Here is a 13,735-nt window from a genome sequence, read left to right on the forward strand (position 1 = left end):
CATGCGGTAGTACATGCACAGGCGTGTGTCTTGGACGAACCGGCATGCTTCTACGGAGTCCATACATACGGGACAGACACATGTCTCTCAAACGTACTCCGCACGACCTCGTCGGCCGACTCTTCACCGAGAGCCTCCAGCTCTGTGTTGTATTACCCAGCAACTGGCCCGGCCAGCCGGTATGGGAAGGGTTCAGGGACAAGCCACGTCGCTCCGAGACCGTGGCATCGCGGCACGGAGTAGTACTACGAGGCACGGCAGGCTGCTTGGATGGTCGGCTGCGCAATTCCTGGTAGTCGGCAATAACGACGAGGCTGGGCTGCTCGGCCGCAACTTGGCAGCATGTTACCTGGTTCGGACTGTCCCCATGGGGGGTCGACTGAAACATGGATGAACTCTCTCGTACAGGCGATCGGCTTGTCGAGGCCAACAAAAAAAAAAGCAGATGCATACACTCACTTACACATCGCACCATACTCACTCCACCCGAGCTGTGATGGATGGCGCGAGTCAGAGCTTCTGAGGATCACCGATGCCAGTGCGCCGTCTCTCGCAAGGGTCCGGCATGCATTGCGACACTGCCCGGTCCTGCTACTCCATACTACCTTATGTACAGCCTTGGCCAGTCGCATCACCACTCCCCCTCAGGGTTCCCAGGCGACTCTTGCTCCACAGCATCTCACGTCAGTACAAACAGCTAGAGAGGCGCTACGGAACATTCACGATACACGCGGAGCGCTCCTGGCAAGCAGTGTAAGCCTGCCCTGTCAATCTGCAGCTTTGTCTACTTTCTCACAAAGTACGAGATGCAAGTACAAGCGGAACGAATTTACCCTGCCTACTGTTTACCTTTTTGGGACTCCCGCTCTTGGCTCCCAAGTGCTTCGTACAGGTATGTGTTGTTTTACCTGAACGATACGAAGTGCCTCTGCTTCTGCTGATGCCATGACACAGCAGTAGCGTAACCCAAATGGCTGGATCGCTGGACCCAGGCGCCTGGTGGCACGTTATGTTACGCAAAGCCTAGAATGCTGCGGTGCCAGTCTCGACCGCAGCTCTTGAATCACATCAGTCGAATGCGTCTGGAAGTGCGTGCCTTGACCAGGCCTTCCTGAACCCAAACAAAGGAGAGTCGATCCGTTTTGAATCAGCTGCAGCAGAGGCTTGCTCTAGCGCTGCCAACGAACAACTCGAAGATTAGCATGCAAACCGCGGCAGACGGTATCAAAAGCCAAGGAGGCTCAAGACTAATGGTGCCGAGCAGCGTCATCTTGAATACCACGTTCCACGACCTGACGGCGGCAGCAGCACCATTTGTGATATCAGCAGGATCAACGATGTGATGCTACCAGCAGCAGCTATCAACCTTGCACCTCACCATCAGCGTTCTGGGCGATAGGGAACGAGAACATGAGCGCATAATGGGGTCCGACGGCATAAACAATCCCCCTCCTCCTCAACTGCAGCTTACCTGTAGTTTGCGAGAGTTGTAACATGTGGCATATCAACTTGTGATATGGGACAAAAAGACTACACGTGCTTTTGATTGGGGTCCCTCGCACCCCCATGCCATCGATCCCCGGTTCCCCAACGAACACCCATGGACTGAATAAGAAATGAGGATAGTGTCCGCTTCTCGCCCTGCGGGGTCACTGATCAGCATTTACCATTCCAGTCCAGCACCCCAGGCTGCATGAGAGTGCATTCTACAACTACCATGTTCAAGGACGGAGTATGTGACGAGGTCGATCTAGCGGCGCTTAGGTGGGCGCACCCTGATGCAGCAGAATGGAACGCAAACGCTGGAATCGATCATGGTTGGCTTTACGGAGCAACTTCGCCAGCCGAGAGGGTTACAGCGGGCTCTTTTAGGTGATAAAATGCCTCCACAGACAGATACCATGTACTGCTGGCTTGTTGCCGAGCCTCGACAGAGCTTGCCGGGCTGCTCATCCGGGGCAAAGGGTCGTGGCGAATGACGGTATCTCGCCTCAAACAAACGCACCATGGCCACGAATCGGCATGATGAATCGGCCAGTCTGGGCAACAGGAGCGCAATCCCAGCTCTCGAGCAGTTTATACGAGCCATCAAAGCATCTATGCCGTTTCATCAATGCTGGTCAAGGCTCTCCGATGCGTAAAAGCACGCATAGATACGAGCGACTTGGCGATATCTTGCATATCCCGTCTTACACACCACAAGAGCCCCCGGATCATACGTAAATCACAATCAGAAGCCTTTCCAGAACAATGGCGAGGCTCGCAATAGGTTCCTGGTTACACCAACTCCGATTCCGCATTCGCGTCTAATATCCAGAGATGGAAAACCTATGGATTTTTTGTCATCGTGAGGAGGATGCTCTTGCACGAATGCAGCTCGTTTTCGGTTCCTTCAAGGTGCAAACTGCAGCCTCACTTGGGCCGGCCACCCTACACTGCTCTTCAGTTGCAAAGCCATCGGACGATAATCCCTTGAAGGGAGAATCCCGGGAGAGTTTCGGTCATGGATACCTACTTCGTACAAGTACAGTCGAGTAAAGGCCATGGGCGTACTGTCATTCGAAATGCTCTTGCCTACGTTGCTGATTGTCTATCTTTGAGCACGGCGTCGACCTGCATTATCAAGCTACACCCTCTTCAACGATATGCGCCACACGACTATCCAGCTAATATCTGCTAGTCGCGATTCCGCATCCGCGACAGCTCGGAATGACCCTCCGGATTTCCTGACTGCCACACTTGAACCCGGAAGGAGTTGACATGGGCGCCACGCTCGCTTTGTTCGGCGATCCTGGAGCAGACCACCTTTCGGCATACCAGAAGGATTCCATTGTGGCTGACTGCGCCCTTTGCCGTCGAAGGAAGAGGTACCCAGCCGGCGATGACTTGCTATGTATTTGGATGGGCTGTCTATCTACCAAGGAATCATAGATAAACGAGAACGAGGGCCATTTTGAGACATTGACGCAGGGAACAGATCCTCCGTGGTGATTCAATAGGTAAGCTTGCTCCGTCTGCTGGCGGGCTAATGATGATGCCAGGCGCGATGTGCGCTGAGACGACATGGTGTAGTGTGGACGATGACAGGCTGACCAGGGTGCAGGACAACTCAAAGCGGTAAACAACGTGCTCCGTAATTACTTTACGTTTACACACTCGCATCGATCATCAACGTTCATCCCGCACGAAGTTGCTGACGACGGAGCATTGGTATCCTTCCTATAGCAGCATGACTTGGGCAGTCGATATTCTTCCCATGCTCTATCTGTCCTTGTGAGAGAGCCTTCTCACGATCCTTCTGCCGGGGAGTCTCCGAGAAACGGACCGACCTAGCAAGTGGTATGTGATTCATCCAGGAAAACACATAGCCAACATCTGGACTTACTCCTTAGGCACCAGTCTGACTTGCAACGATCGGCAGCGCATTATAGCCGCAAGGAAGGCGAGCTGAGTCTTTTTCAGCTTCAAAGTAAGGGGGGAAAGGGGAATGAAGGAAAACAAAAAGGTCACATGAAGCTGTCGAGCCACCTGTAATGCTTCCCCGGTGACGGCTGGCCGCGTCGGACATCAGCAGCTTCAACCGCACGTCTTGGCGGAGCTGTAAGCCGAGTCTGACCGCCAAGTCGGCCTCGCTTGCTCTTGCTCTCTCATGATGTGTCTTGTCTCGCCCTTGAGAAGGGCAGAAACATGCAGCTCTCACCGGATGCACGTGTGAGACTGCTCTTCAGGCGGTGATGATGCAGTGAGGAGCAAGTGTTCCCGAGCCGCTAGAGACATCGTCCGGAGCATGCCACTTCGCCTTGACGCCGCCATCCACGCCCACAGCTTGCAAACCCAACAGTACTCATACTAATCGATGCAAAATTGACTAGACTACAACATATACCCATTGCATCCTGTTTTTCATTAAGATGGTTGAGAAATAAGGTAGCTGTTGACGTAGTACTGCTACTTGTATAGCTTGTTTGGGGCGGCTTTACCAATGTCTCATGTATGCTGGAGTCGAAGAGACTTATGCTGAGATTGAGAAGCTATAGTATGAATGGAATACAATTCTGCTCTAGGGCATTCATCGGCGCCTTTACTTGACTTGTTGAGTCTGTTGACCTGGAAAGACGAGTGACGCATCACACATGCATTGCTTCTGGCAGTCGGTTGCTGGTATGCTTCTTGGGCGATTTGGTGAGTCTACGATGTGTTCACTGTAATGACAATAGCAAGGTAGTGACAATAGCAAGCATCATGCGGAGCAGTTGATGCTGCTGCTGCTTCTGTCTGATGCATACATGCTCCCTTGTGCATAATAGTGGGAGAAGAGTGCGTTCTGTATAAATATCTGAAGCTATGCTGGACCCAGATATACGGGATCATTCCAAGACAAGCGATCTCATGGCCTCTGTTTGGGCTCCCGTGATCGACAATGGCCTCGTAGTGCCTACTGTGAGACACGCCCAGCGGTACCAAGATTCCTACCATTCCTCAACTTTGGGCTTCGCTATGATGACTCTGTTGTTGATCCCATCGCCGGCTTAGACTTGGACGGGGGTTGTAGATATGTGTGCTCAATAGAGTCCATTCCTCTGGCTGACGGTGCTCTGGGACTTTGAACGAATCCAATGAGAGAGCTACGGAGCGCGCAGAACTTCACATTGTATGTCCTCCTTTTTTATTTCCAGCCGCTGAACTTGAGCTGACACCGCGATCCGACTACAGCCCCCTTCATCCTCCAACCAAGACATTCCGTCATAATATCGGAAGGGACATCTTGGCACAGCTTCTCTCTCGTCCAGTCCGCCGCTTCACTTCCTCAATCTCATCCCGGCCCAAGGGAGGAGAGCTGGCAAGCGGCCAGCTCGGCCAATGTCTCGAAAACCCTCTCTGCACAGGCGGCCCATCCAACAGCTCCCATATCCCTTCCAGCGATGCAAGGCGGACGCTCTCCCTTGATTGAATTTCTCGCCGAGAGATTTTCGGACGCGCTTCCGTCGATGGGCGCCTTCACCGTCTCTCAGCTACTAGTATTCCCAGGCATCGTGGGGGAAAAAGGCGAGATTGGATAGGAAACCGACCGGGCCGCGCCGATGTCCTATTACCTTAGCGACGGCCGAGCTCTCTTCATCCGGTTGAATGTATGCAGCCGGTCGAGTTCGTTATTGCGGAAATGCGCTGGTCAAGGCGAGTACGCGCTGGACGCCGACGCAAGGGAGTCTCATACCAATGTCCAACGAGAAGAGCGGCAGAAGCAGGGCGAACAAGGAACATGGACTGCCCGAGACATCTTTTGAGTCCATGACAGCGACAATGGACACTCTGCCATACCAAAGGAAAACCGACAACAGACAACAGAACACTAAGACGAGATGTCTTGTGGGAAAGGCAACCAAAGGAGAACCGTGGACACGAGCCCGACCATCCGAAGGCATAAATAGGGCCCATCCGTCCCTCTTCAACGAACTCTATTCTCACCATCCCCATTCACATCCTTTTCCCAAAAACAATACAGCAGAACAAAGTTTCAAGATGCAGTTCTCCGCCATCATCGCCCTCTTCGCCACCCTGGCCGTAGCCGCTCCCGCCCCGGAAGCCGCCGGGCTCGCCGATATTGACGGCCCTTGCTCTGGCGGCGTCACCAACAACATCCCCAAGTGCTGCGGTGCCGGCATCCTCGACCTCCTGTACCTGGACTGCAAGACTCGTAGGTTTTTTTTTTTTTTTTTTTTTCCCTCTTTGGCGAAGCGAGAGCCGATTACTTCCGCGGAGTTGTGAGCAATCTTCGTACTGACGTGCGTGTGTCGCTTTTTAGCCACGCAGGTCACCTCTGTCCTCAACCCCCTGAGCGCCGTCTGCGGCCGCGTCGGTCTCCAGGCCAAGTGCTGCACCGCCGGCATTGTGAGTTTGTCCTTTGTGCTTAACACGGTAGATACTAATGAATTTAATAGGCCGGTCTCGGTGTTCTGTGCCAGGATGCTCTCCCCGAGTAAAAGTCCAATTAGATGATGGCCATGGTAGAAGGGCTTCTGCCTACAGCAACATCGGTGCTATTCTCAAGGCCTCGCGGCGCAAACTTGGGATGGGAACGCTTCATACGGAGGCACGGGAAGGTCTGGGGTTCCGGGTGATACATGAAAAGAGGCTGGTAGAGCATGTCTAGCCAATATATGCACGTCCAACCAACTCGATGCACCTTTTGAATGATTCATTGTGACATGAAAACTCAACAAAGTCATCGACGCAATAGTTTACCGTCTAGTGGGTGAAGCACTCGATCGTCTTTCCGAGTGTCTTCCTCCCTTGGCATTCGAGCGAACATGGCATCGATCCAACATGCATCATACCCACCTGACTGGACACAAGCTGGAAGCCAGGATAATATGTGCATCTGCCGTTGACTGACCTCAATAATTCATTTCTCAAGTTGCACAACTGGGAAACCCATCTCTGAATCACAAGACTGACACTTCAGGGTGAAAGCTTGAAGGGTGAGCCAGCTCAGGTTCATACACCCAATGCAAACATAATCATAAATGTTCCGCTTCTCCTAAAACAAGGGATAAACATACAGAGTACAGATTTTAATCCTTGAAAATACAATGCATTAATGTGTTTTGTGCAGCCGGCCAGGGAACCATCAAACAACTCTTAGGTCAAAAGCAACTGGAGCGCCAACTTCCTAAGTTCTAGACAATGGAACAAGAAACCTTAGAGGACTGAGGATTTAAGAGTAACAACAAAATACCCTGTTTACTTGTGCCATTGATCCGGCCTTCGTTGTCCCTCGTTGTGGTCTGCGTCTCCCTACCTCTTGGCTACCCTGAACAAAGGGAATGCAGGTTTCGCGAGTAAAACGCCTCATCCGCAGCTCATCGTTGCATTTGTTTTCTGCATGAGGGGAGATGCAGTGCATATGTAAATAGAAAATGGATCCAGGGCGTTGTTACTGAAGGCGTGTCGCGGTTGTAGTAAAGAAAAAGGCGACGACAAGTTTGTCTGCCCATCGTCAGAGATCAACCTCTTCGCTAGCGACAGCTACCATTGGCGGCAACATCTAGACGGCCAATTGGTTTTCAAGATCACACTCATGAGTTCCGGACACAGAGACTTCATTTATGAGTCACATCTCAGCATGATGCACCCCACGTGTATGAGTTATGAGAGTGTCATCTTTCCGGTCTCTGCTTCTCTTTCTTTGTCAAGTTCCGATACAGACGATCGTTTTACACAACCCGGAAGACGAGCCAGAAATGAGCAACTAGCGTGGTGTGATGCCACTTACTCTTTCAGGACCATAGCTTGCTAATGTCACGTCTTCTTCCACAAACATAATGTCTCGTAGAACTGTTCAAGGCTGACTCGCTGGGCTTTGAGGAATATTGCCCGTGACACAGGACGCAAGTGGCTCGGAGCGTGTTCTACAAAGCAAAACCTCACATGTTTAGATCGTTGATACATGACTCCGTCATCCTCTCCTCACCCCAGGTGAAAGATCAAGAATAATGCTTTGTGGTACTTGTGCAACTCCGCGGCGACTGTAACCGCGTGACATCCCTGAATTTTACAGAGTGCTTTTTCAGATGCATCTCAAACATTTCTCCAAAGGGTAACGTAGAGTATATAAAAGTCCCAGTCGGAATGATACTCCAACACGTGCCATGGTTGTAACCGTGAAACAAAGCCAGGAAGGGATATGCTCATCTCACGCGGGCCGTCCATCATACGAAGCCACGAACGAACAGGGTCTGATCTCTACACTCATACCATAAGATCGATCTACTACCCTTCGGAACGTTGCATCCAATAGGAGTAAAAGCATCATATTTCTCCTTCCAAGCCGGCTTGCCATCTCATTACAATGACCACAATAGCCACTTCATACATACACCAAGCCAACCGGCAGATGAAAGACTCAAAACTCTTCTTACCCCGTGAGCAAAAGCATTGACCTCTCTCCCCCTTTTACTCCAGACATTGGACTTTCCCCAAAGGCCAAAGCGTAAGCCGGCCTTCTATCCCGACCCCCAAGCATCCAATATCAGGGGAATAAAGGCCATCCAACAGCAGCAAACGGCACTTTCTGTCTGTGCAGAATAGGTCCAGACAAATCCCACTTCCCCAGTTTGCAAGTATGCACCCCATAGTTTCTCCAGAATCGGAGTAACTCCTCTACTCCTCGCATCTCGTTGGTGGGGGGATAAAGCCTTGGCAGGACAGCATCCAGGGAGGCCTCATTCGACAGAAACAGGACAGTCCTCCGACACTTTGACAGGGTATCAACAGTAAATCTGCGGAGCATGAACAGGAGCGCTCGGAATATCACGGGAAGGCATTTACGTTCTAGCGGACACAACAGGGAACACACAGTCAGATATCCCCGGAATTGGAGAAGAGTTTCGGACAAGTATCACATTACTAGTCCAGGTTTCCGTGACAATCGAGACTAGCACGTACAGTTCGAAAACAAGGGGCGTCCCGGAGAAGAAGAAGAAGAAGAAGAAGAGGAAGAGGAACCCGAAACCTAGAATCCCCGCATTGTTGGGGTAAAGAGAGGGTTAGTCTTTCGTGGGGAAGAAGAGCACGAGAGGCTGGAGTTCGTTGGTAGGAATTAGTTTGTCCGTCGGGGGTTCGGGATGAATGCAAACATCAGTTGATGCCAGGACAAAGCTGGAGGAAATCGGAAAGGCTAACTGCTTGCTCGAACGGCGTTGTCAGGGGGGTGTTTGTTGGACAAATGTTAAGCTATGAGCTGTATGAGAAAGGCGTCTCGATTGTGGGGTTTTGAGCACAATTGCACGCAAAGATCTGGCCAGTTGAACAAATCGCTGAATGCAGAAGAAGAGCCAATCTAGCGCAATACTATCTAGGAAGCACGAAGAAAGACCCCTTCGTTGGTGGCAAAGGGGAAAGAAGAAGCCAGAAGACAAAACAGAAACAACCAAAGACCAAGACGGCGCAACGCCACACAAAGTTTTAAGCTTGTAATCAAGGTTGTAAGGGAAAAAAAGGCAGCGGGTGTCGGAGAACCCAGTCTTTTCCGGGGGGGATTTTTCTTGCGTGTTAGTCGAGGATGAAGCGGCGCTGTTGGCTGGGGAAGAAGTCCCCGCTCGAATACAGGCACAACAGCGGTTCCTCTGGTTTCTGATTGGAGGAGATGCAAAAGAAATGGATGGATGAACTTGCTGTCTTGGTCTGCCAAGGCGCGAATGGGAAGAAAATAGGCAAGGGTCTGCGAAGGACCCTTGCATGGGCTGGGGAAGAGAGAGTGGGAAAAAGAGTGAGCAAAAGAGAAGAAGAAGAAGAAGATGAGGAGAGAGAGAGAGAGAGAGAGAGAGAGAGAGAGAGAAGCTGGCCTCTATCATCCCACCTGACACGGAATCGACGGTTGTCTCGAGGATTCGGTGGTGCCGTTGACTGTCAAAGTCGAAATGCTAAGAGGACCTAAGGGCCGTGTGAGGACCCTAAGATGAACCTATAACGTGCCGTGGAAGCCATACCGATCGTCGTCTTGCGTCCATGCTAGCATTACTATTGAGTGGCAACACGAGCACAAGTACCTGTGAAGTAGTGAGCAGAGACGGTGGTCAGGCGTGGAGAAGCAGGTCGGACAGCAATGCAACGCCGGGGCTTCTCCTCCTGTAGCTGAGCAGCAATAGTCTGAGGCTGCTCTTGCTGCTGCACGAATTGGTAGCACAAACATTCAGCGGCTGATTTGCCTCCTGAAAAGCTAGACCAGACGGAATAGACAGAACCAAAGGATTCTGGAGAGGATGCACAGCACACAGTTAGAGAGAACAACACACAGACCAACACAACGTTTCGATTCAAAGCCATTCAACCCGCTTCCAACAGCCGAGCCAAGCCTCCAAAGCAAGCACCGGCACCTCTTGGCCCTCCCCAAGACAGAAAAGACAATCCAGCCATGCCCTTCTCAGTTCTCTCAGGCTCTAGACCCAACTGAGCAGCACCAGCGCTAGCAGGGATCTGACCACTCTTGGGGTTATAGCGCCGTGAGCGAGAGATCGGACGGGCGCCCAGGGGGGTTTGCGCTTTCAAGTAGAGTATGTATTGCTCCAAGTGTATATTAACCGTTTTCACGCTCACCAAGTGGATGCATATAAGCTTAATAACAAGGTAAACCGACAGTCTTAAATCCTTTAACCCGCGGCTCGGTGAGTGGCTGGAGAGGATGACGGGCGGGGAGAGGGGAATTGAAGTTGGTGCATTCGTAGAGGGTATGCGGAGATTCTTTTTTTCTCCTGATCATGGCTTTGAATGTATACCGTTCGTTTCCTCATGCTTGGGAGTGTCATTTGCCCCTGGGATGACTGGCATGACCATGCACCTCGTACTCACATCCGTTCTCCCATTCCCCTCACCTCACACTTATACAGTACTGTAGGCGCAAAGACACATGAGTAGCCAGGCGAACCGTCTCGCGTACCCGCGACATTTTCCCACAGGCGTCTGCAGATCATGCAGCCCGCCCGTGCTCCCCCAGAAAGACTCGCACAAGCATCGAAACAAACGACGTGCTCTGCCCTTCTCTGCTCCAAACCTCGACAAGCTAGCCCCCATGCTTGCCAACCAGGAACCCCCCCAAGATCACCACTTCTCTTCGTGTCTCTCCACGTCCTCCCTAGCCTGACCCGAATCCTGTCCCCCATTCGCATGATGACAGCCCTGTCTGAGTTCAAGGGCCGGGGGTCTGTCACGGCACCATCTCCAATGCTTTCCCGCCTCCTCCTCGCCAGCGAATCCTCCTTCTCCCCGCGTGACCCCATTCACACTCCACGGCTTCCCCCGCATTCCCTCCTCACGATCCCTCCTAGTCAGCTCAATAGAGTAACAGCAATACTGGAGCCCATTCTTTTTCCCCGGGTCTTTTGCCTCCAGACGGAACAAGGCCGTGACACCGCTACTAGATGCTCGGGCCCGAAATGGGCTTATTCGTCACTCGTCACAGGCGTCAAGTGCCTCTAGTTTGCTCCGTCAGTCGGAACGCCCGTTCAGCCAACAGAATCGGGCCATTTCCTGCTCGGGCAACTTTTACGGACGGAAACGGCAGATGAGGAGGGGAAACTCCTGCTATCCCCTCTGTGTGTGGTAAATGATGTAGTAACTGAGTTGTAATGTATGTACTCGAGAGCAGGTAGAGTAGGTAGTATGAGTACAAGCACGAGTAGGTCTGAAGCGAGAAAAGCCACAGCTCGAACCGAAGGCGGAAGCTCAACAAAAACCGTTCCATACGGGCCAATCCTTCACAACATACTTTGTCCGCCTCCGAGCCTCAAATCCCGATTCTCCTGGATCGGAGGCTTTACTTTCTCTCTCAGGCTAGGCAAAGAAGAGACAGCTGTTTGGTAGATTCCGGATCCGAGGCTGCATGCAATGAAGGCCTGCTACCTTGATGATGAGGGGAACAAGGGACGATCGGTAGCTGCTAATCGACACATCGTTTGTGTGTATTGCTCTATATTGTTCATTCACACGCCCCCATGTCGTGTATCGGAAAATGTCGTAAGACATGCATTACTCTATCTTGTCACTGTATTCCTTTTCAGCTTTTGGCTGTTCCCCCCCCCCTCCTGCTCGGGCCATTGGATGGACGTAACACTCATCTAGTCTTATAAATAAGGTTGTTGTCGCACTGATCACGGCTGAGCCCTTCCTCCTCGTGGCCCAAGCCTGCCGTTGGTCCAGTCTGTCAAACCAAGCCCCCCAGACGAAGCCTCAGACCGAGTAGGTATAAGACGCCGGCGTTCGCGTGCGAGCGAAGCCATCCTTCTCTCTCTCTCTCTCTCTCTCTCTCTCTCTCTCTCCCCCCTTCCCCTTACAGCCCTCTCTTCTATCTTCCCCCCCATCCCTCTCTTGGTTCTTCTCTTCCCATCCTCCTATCTACACCATTAGCGAATAGACTTACCTGGGAGAAAAAGATGGCGCAAGACACCCGCCCGCGGCAGACGGAGCCCGCCGACGACCTCGCCAAGGGCGTCCTGGCGACGGCCCGCCAGTCGTGGCGCGACCTCTTCGTCTGGAAGCAGCGCGTCGTCGTCACAAACGGCTACGGCGAAACCCGCTGCGAGTGGCACGAGCCCGACCGCTTCCAGAACCCCATCAGCCTCTTCGCCCAGCTGTCGGCCCGCGACTGGCTCTTCTTCGTCGTCGGCTGGCTGGCCTGGACCGCCGACGCCTTCGACTTCCACGCGCTGTCCATCCAGACGGTCAAGCTGTCAAAGTACTACGGCCGCTCCAAGACGGACATCACCACGGCAATCACCCTCACGCTGCTGCTGCGCTCCGTCGGCGCCGCCGTCTTCGGCCTCGCCGGCGACAAATGGGGCCGCAAGTGGCCCATGGTCTTCAACATGCTCGTCCTGGGCGCCCTGCAGATCGCCACCATCTACAGCAAGAAGTTTACCACGTTCCTGGCGGTCCGCAGCATGTTTGGCCTGTTCATGGGCGGCGTGTACGGCAATGCGATTGCCATGGCTCTGGAGCAGTGCCCGTGAGTTTCTGACTTGTTTCCCCTTTTTCTTCATCTCCTCGTTTCTCTTCCTCGTCCTCGCTCCCCCTTTCCGTTCAATCCTTCACATATATGCCCATCTCAGCCTCAGATCGACTAACGTCTCTTGGCTCGCCAGATCCAACGCGCGTGGCTTAATGTCCGGCATCCTGCAGCAGGGCTACTCCATGGGCTATGTCTTGGCTGCGTGCGCCAACCTTGGCGTTGGTGGCGCAACCGACTCCTGGAAGACGGTCTTTTGGATCGGAGGTACGTGGCAACAAGCAATCAGGGGTCAACTGAAAAAAAAGCTTTGTCTAACACTTCTACGCAGCCGGATTGTCTATTGGTGTCGGCCTCCTCCGCATCCCCTTCCCCGAGTCCCAGCAGTTCCTCGAGGCCAAAAAGGCCGGTAAGAAGGCTTCCACGCCGGGAGCATTCTGGCGCGAGACTCGCACCATGCTGGCCAAGGAGTGGAAGATGTGCGTCTACTGCGTCATCCTCATGACCTGGTTCAACTACTACTCGCACACGTCGCAAGACTCGTACACGACCTTTATGCTGGAGCAGAAGATGCTCGACAACGCCGGCGCGTCGCGGGCCTCGATCCTGATGAAGGCCGGCGCCGTCGTCGGAGGCACCATCATCGGCTACATCAGCCAGTTCGTCGGCCGCCGCCGCACCATGATGGTGGCCGCCCTCATGTCGGCCCTCTTGATCCCCGCCTGGATCCTGCCCGAGGGCGAGCGCGCGCTGAGCGCCACCGGCTTCTTCATGCAGTTCTTTGTCCAGGGTGCCTGGGGCGTCATCCCCATCCACCTCAACGAGCTGTCGCCCCCGGCCTTCCGCTCGTCCTTCCCCGGCGTCACGTACCAGGTCGGCAACATGATCTCGTCGCCCTCGGCCCAGATCGTCAACGCCATCGCGGAGAAGATGTTTGTCACCGTCAAGGGCGGCAAGAAGGCCGAGGCGTACGGCCCGACCATGGGCATTGCCACGGCCATCATCGCCACGGGAATCTTCGTCACCGTCATGTTTGGCCCCGAGAGGCGCGGCCGCAACTTTGATGGCGTCGTCGCTGGTGTTGCGCCGAGCGAGTCGGACGGCAAGACTGCGGATGAGCCGATGGACGAGGAGAAGGCTGATGTCGAGCTGGCGGAGAAGAGGTAGATGGCATCTGCTGTTTTCTTTCTTTTCCCTTTCTTTATACTACTGGGATGATATCATGAGGTCCTTTGT

At 53.1% G+C, this 13,735-nt stretch overlaps 2 protein-coding genes across 2 annotated transcripts; both read left to right on the plus strand.

Moving 5' to 3' along the window:
* Positions 1-5,360: 5,360 nt before the first annotated feature.
* On the plus strand, positions 5,361-5,981 carry CCMA1212_009434 (uncharacterized protein; the record flags this gene model as incomplete). The annotated part of the gene is made up of 4 exons (XM_073706518.1): positions 5,361-5,367; positions 5,504-5,695; positions 5,804-5,889; positions 5,940-5,981. The coding sequence occupies 4 exons, from the start codon at positions 5,361-5,363 to the stop codon at positions 5,979-5,981; spliced, it is 327 nt and encodes a 108-aa protein (XP_073555128.1).
* Positions 5,982-11,506: 5,525 nt separating this feature from the next.
* Positions 11,507-13,666, plus strand: CCMA1212_009435 (Carboxylic acid transporter; the record flags this gene model as incomplete). The annotated part of the gene is made up of 4 exons (XM_073706519.1): positions 11,507-11,511; positions 11,909-12,499; positions 12,636-12,766; positions 12,831-13,666. 4 exons carry the CDS (start codon positions 11,507-11,509, stop codon positions 13,664-13,666), a joined length of 1,563 nt encoding a protein of 520 aa, XP_073555129.1.
* Between the last annotated feature and the right edge of the window lie 69 nt (positions 13,667-13,735).

Source organism: Trichoderma ghanense (genome assembly GCF_004382785.1).
Source record: "Trichoderma ghanense strain CCMA-1212 chromosome Unknown scaffold_16, whole genome shotgun sequence".
In the NCBI taxonomy this organism is placed as follows: Eukaryota; Fungi; Ascomycota; class Sordariomycetes; order Hypocreales; family Hypocreaceae; genus Trichoderma; species Trichoderma ghanense.